The 5,325-nt window shown below is 41.8% G+C and overlaps 1 protein-coding gene across 2 annotated transcripts; it reads right to left on the bottom strand.

The window, feature by feature from the left end:
* Window positions 1–298: 298 nt before the first annotated feature.
* On the bottom strand, window positions 299–3,938 carry LOC129731067 (replication factor C subunit 1). Of its 2 annotated transcripts, XM_055690809.1 has the most exons (4): window positions 3,679–3,938; window positions 1,629–3,617; window positions 388–1,573; window positions 299–325 (listed from the first exon to the last, which is right to left on the bottom strand). In XM_055690809.1, the coding sequence occupies exons 1-3, from the start codon at window positions 3,685–3,687 to the stop codon at window positions 428–430; spliced, it is 3,144 nt and encodes a 1,047-aa protein (XP_055546784.1). In that variant the 5' UTR covers window positions 3,688–3,938; the 3' UTR covers window positions 299–325; window positions 388–427. The 2 variants fall into 2 exon arrangements, with proteins under 2 accessions (XP_055546784.1, XP_055546783.1); XM_055690808.1 differs by having other exon boundaries at window positions 299–1,573.
* Window positions 3,939–5,325: the final 1,387 nt, after the last annotated feature.

Raw genomic sequence — 5,325 nt, 5'->3', positions numbered from 1 at the left:
TTCTAATCACTTGCTTAGTATTTTTCGGACCTCAACAAATAATAACCATAACTGAGGTAGGTACCACGAAATTGTCCACTATTTTGTCAATTCAACGACATATTGATTATTGTAATCCATTATGTGGTTGCACATGAGTTACGTACCGTTTGAAATATTTTTCATGCCAACGTTACACCTTGGTTTTAGTTTCCGCAGAATGTACCCCGATATAGTGCGGTAAGACGTAGTCCTACGTCAAAAATGTTGGAAATTTTGTGTATATTCACTACACGTATGATAATATAACAATATAACATTCGAAACAATTCAATCGAAAAACGAACTGTAAGTGTAATTTTATTACATCCGCAACAATAATGGAATACACAAAAAAGGTAGTATTACCTGCAATGAGAGCCAGTTTGGAGAAGATTATCAAACACGCCTACTTTTTCTTGCCTTTGGTAGAACCAGCTGCTTTCGCTTTCGATCCTCCAGCTTTACTGCTTCCAGCAGCTGATGAACTTGACGCTCCTGCTTTTGCCGCGGGCTTCTTTTTTACCTTGATGAAAGCATTATTCTCCAAATCGTCGTCTTCCTTTTCCTCGTCGGAATCAACAACCGCGTTGTTATCTTCTTCCTCATCGCCGTACAGTTCAGCAGCCTCGTCGGCCGCCTCAGCCTTCTTCTTTTTAACCGCGTTCATTACTGAGTAAGAATATGGCGCAACCTCCTTGTTGTAAGCTCTCGTGAGGGCAGCCTTAACTTTGCCATCTACGCCATCCATAGGATTTTTTTGTTTGGGCCAGGTTGTCAACTCGACCAACGATTCCAGATCTTCCCGCAGCAGGTGGTACTCTTTGAGGACAGCAAGTGACTCGTCAACTCCATCGGATCCTTTCTCTTTTAGTGGACGAACAATCGCTTGCAGCAAAAATGGAGCGTAATCCAAACGAACGGAAAGCCTAGATCCAGAGCTACTGATTCGAGTGTGATCGTGAATTTCTTGTGCCAGTCGCTTCCTTTTCGTTGCTTTAGAATTCTTTCCTAACCAACCGGGGAAATTTATCTGACCACTGAAGAAACCTTCCATGTACTCCCCTGGCAAAACGGAACTGTACATTGCCTGTAGCGGCAACAAGGACCACGCCATATTGGATCTGATCCTACGATCCACCATATCTCCTCGACTCAAACTGTCTGCAGTCAAGGCGATCTGATCCATGTGTTGTGATTTCGGTACCTTTGGAGTAACCTTCAAATAGTTCTCCTGGACAAACAGCGGGGCCAAGCTGTAGTCGTGAAAGAACAAATCCGATTTGTCATGAATTGACATGCTCTTGTGCTCTTCTGCTGAAAATACTTTGCGAATCACATCCCATGGTCCCATTTTTACATCCTTGCGAGCTGATTCCGCTCCCTGTTTGGCTTTATCGACGCTCAGACTAATGCCGGAAGCTTTGCCAGCACTATAAAGCGCAAGGTGGTTCAACGTCTGACGAACGTCACCACCAGTACCCGCGATAATTTCCTCTAGTGCTCCAGGTGCCAACTTGAGACCCTCTTTGAAGCAAACTGACATCATGGCTCCCTAAAATAACGATTGCAAAGTAATTTAGTGTAAAACGTTTAAAACTAGTTCATACCTTAATTTGTTCAACCCTAGGTTTATTGAACTTGAGATCGTAGCAATAATTAACCAACGAGCGCATCTTCTGATGATTCCGGTCATTACACATGCAAATAATCGGTACATGACTGTCCTTGATCAGCGCGATCAACTCCTGTATACCACCACGGTCTTCATTGCCAGCCATTCCGTCGACCTCATCCATTACCAGTACGTGTTTGTGGGTGACTTTGTCACCCTTGCCACCACCGGTAAAATAACCGAACAGCGACTTGGTGCTCAGCAGTTCGGAGACCTCTTCCTTCAGTAGCTTCTTGCTACGGGTATCGGACGCATTGAACTCAACCGCGTCGAAGCCCAGCTCCTTGCAGACCAGTGTTGCCGTAGTAGTTTTACCCACTCCTGGAGGACCAGAAAGTAGAGCTGCCTTGAAGAAGCTTCCGTCATCGTTTTTAGCCCACGGACTTGGACGAGGGATTTTTTTCTTAGGATCTCGGTTAGAATACCATTTCGATAGCCAGTTCATCAACTTTTGTACGTTACTAGCAGCTCCTGATTGGCCGATTATTTGCTTCACCGATGTTGGTTTGTACTTATCTACCCACGCCATGTTATCGGTGCTTTGAATATCTTTTTGGTACGTACTTTCTTCTCTCTTAAAGGGCGCCTGGCTTTCTGATGAAGATTTAATTTTGATGGGAGATTCTGTTTTCTTAACCTTTTCAGGAGAAGATTTCTCGAGTTCAGGAATTTTTGGTAATTTAGAAAGTGAACCGCTCAATTCTGAGTGTTTTTTCTCCGGGGATTTTTTCTTCAACTCTGCTTCCTCCGTCTTCTTGCGTTTCTTCTCCTTGGAGGGGGATTTCTCTTCCTTTACTTTAACCTTCTCTTCCGAAGGCGACAAAGATTTCGAACTTGCTTTCACAGGGAGACCAGATTTCTCTCGAATTAAATCAAACAAAGCATCTTCGGATAGTTGAGGTATACCAAGTTCCTCCGATTTGGATAACTTTGAAGGACCAGCCTCTTCACCGATGACCATATGAGTTACCTTCTTCGTGACTGCAGTTGCCACTTTTCCACCGAAATCTTTAATGACTTGAGCGCATTCATCACGTTCCATCGATTCCAACACACCCGTAACTACAAACTGTAACCCTGTGAGGCAGTTTGGTGTGCCTTTGGGAATTTCTTTACTGCCCGGAGCTGACGGACCCTGTCGATTTTTGAATTTTTGATAGAGCATAGCAGAAGCTCTCTTGCGCTCATGTCGTTCTTCATCGGTTAAAACGGATTCATTAAGACTCCTTTTTGGGCCCTTCGGAGTAACACTTTCTTCGGTACTTGATTCCTTACTAATAACCGGTTTCTTCTCTTTGGGGGTCTTTTCCACCTTCGGTAACACTTTCTTTTCCGGTGTAGCATTCTTCTTCTTTACTTCTTTAACCTTTTCAGGTGAATGTTTCTTCTCTTCCTTAACTTTTTTGTGTTCCTCATGGTGATGACCATGACCATTAGTTTTTCGTTCATCTTTGACATGTTTTCGTGGACTTGCTTTCTTCGCGGTTGGTGTTTCCGGTACGACACCACTATCATCCAATGCTGCCAAGGTTTTTTCAAATTCCTCATCCGAATGTATTTCTATCTCCTCTTTGATAGCTTTCTTACTAGGCCGAGGAACTTCGGTCCGCTTTACCGGTGCCGAACTGAACACGTCAGCCGCGCTTACTGGTTTTAGCTTGGACAAATTCGGCGCAGCTTTCATTTTCTTATCAGATTTTATTGGAGTTTTATCCTCATCATCCGAATCGATAACACGTCGTTTCTTAACTTGAGAATTTGCCTTTTCAGATGCAGTCGACGGTGTCGTCTTCCGGTTACGGTCCTCCTCTTGCTCATCATCGCTATAAACAATTGCCTTTCGTTTAGTTACTGCCGGAGCAGCCGGCTTTGGTGCTTCCGGTTTTTTGTTTTTGGCTCCCAATGAGAAAAATGAGCGTATATCCTGCAAAAGAGCGTAATTGTCTTATCATAATAATTTTCCTGCAATAAAACACAGAACTTACCTTAGACATTTTTCAAATGCGTAATTTTTGCGTCACCAAAAGCGTAACTAAAATATATAAGTTTTTACATGTCACTATCCAAACCACTACTGCATTATTAGCTCTATTGAACAACAAAAACAAAATTGATAAGAAAAACGATTATTTTTAGATTTAACACTAATTGTAAAGATTTTCTTTATATAGCCACCAACTGAGAGGGCGAAAAACTGCAAAAACGTATGGCCGCAAACGAAGCGGTAAAGTTTGGCGGAATTATGTTGACAAATTGTTAATGACATTTCGCTAGAGATGTCCATGTTAGATTCTTTTGAAAGATGTTGATAACTTCTCGAAAATTGAAGGAATCTGCTCGAAATTTGGAAGGATGAACAAGATTAATGAAATCGATGAAAATGAATTCGTTCAGAGGAACCATTCAAATATTACATAACGCGGAATTTGGCAATTTTCAATACCCACCCACCCCCACGTAACGCAATTTTACATGTTTGCCACACGCAATGTAACGCTTCGCTGAAAAACCTCTGTAAAAAAAAACCTCTGTTTGAGTAGTCTTTGAAGGCAGTGTACCTGCGCAGCCCTGCATTTGCCTCGTTCCTACTCGGAAAAAGCTGTATTGATTTTGTAAATAACTTTTTGACAGTTCCTTATGGGCGTTTCTTTGGGGCTCGATAAGTCCGAGAAAAAGAAAATTCATTTTGTTCATTATTTATCGAGCAGTTTGACAGGGCGAGGTACGGAGTACTATGGGGCAACGTGTACCAGAAAAAAACGCCAGTGTTACGTATGTCTCGTGTATGTGCTGACACTGTAACTTAAACCCTTTCCACTGGTTAGATTGGCATGGCATATCTAGAGTGCCTATATATAACTAGAGTGGCGCCGTCTCAACAAAGTAACGCTGGTAACACTGAACATCCTTTCTCTTTTCCCCACACGTGTTTAATAGGTTGTTGGCTCAATTAGAATGCCACTGACAGATAATTTTTATTCCAATTTTGACAATGTCGCCACTCTATATATTTACAGGCACTCTAGGCATATCGAAAGCTTGATAGCAAAGACGCAAACCACATCACGATGAAAACATCGAATGAAAGCGATGATTTTAGAGAAAAGTTTTGCTGAGGAAGCCTCTCTTAGGTGGCTTTTATCAACTGTGGCTTTTCATGGCAATCATCGCCGTTAAAGCTTTACAAGAGACTTGAGTAATTTTTGTCCAGTAATTAACATTAAAACATCGCACTCTAAAATGAGTTGTGGACAGGGGTACCAGATGTGCGGATTTGTCTGTAAAACGCAGTTTTTAGGTCAGTGTGCAGATTTTTGTTGATTCGCAGATATTTGCAGATTTTCTATAGTTTCTGCAGATTTTTGTCAGAGTCTCCTGATTTTTGCGCAGATTTTCTCAAAATGTGTGCAGATTTTTGTAGACTTTTGTCTTCGCGAACGAAATTTTTTTGAATAACAGATGGTTTTTTTTTTCAGATTTCAAGCAGATTCTTCCGGTTTTTCGAGTAATTGCCGACATTTTTCGAAAACATCTGGCATCTCTGGTTGTGGATGTGATGTAGGTATCAAAACAACTAGAGACACTGGTCGTAGTTGCCTTCCGTGATTGACTGAATTCTTAAAATACATAAA

Source organism: Wyeomyia smithii, chromosome 3, assembly GCF_029784165.1.
Source record: "Wyeomyia smithii strain HCP4-BCI-WySm-NY-G18 chromosome 3, ASM2978416v1, whole genome shotgun sequence".
Lineage (NCBI taxonomy): Eukaryota > Metazoa > Arthropoda > Insecta > Diptera > Culicidae > Wyeomyia > Wyeomyia smithii.
This window is presented reverse-complemented; position numbering and strand designations above follow the sequence as displayed.

Bases quoted from the DNA above. Each gene is read 5' to 3' on its own strand.
- LOC129731067 (XM_055690808.1), bottom strand. The intron at 1,574-1,628 runs GTATGAACTAGT...TCGTTATTTTAG, and splicing joins CTAGGGTTGAACAAATTAAG to GGAGCCATGATGTCAGTTTG.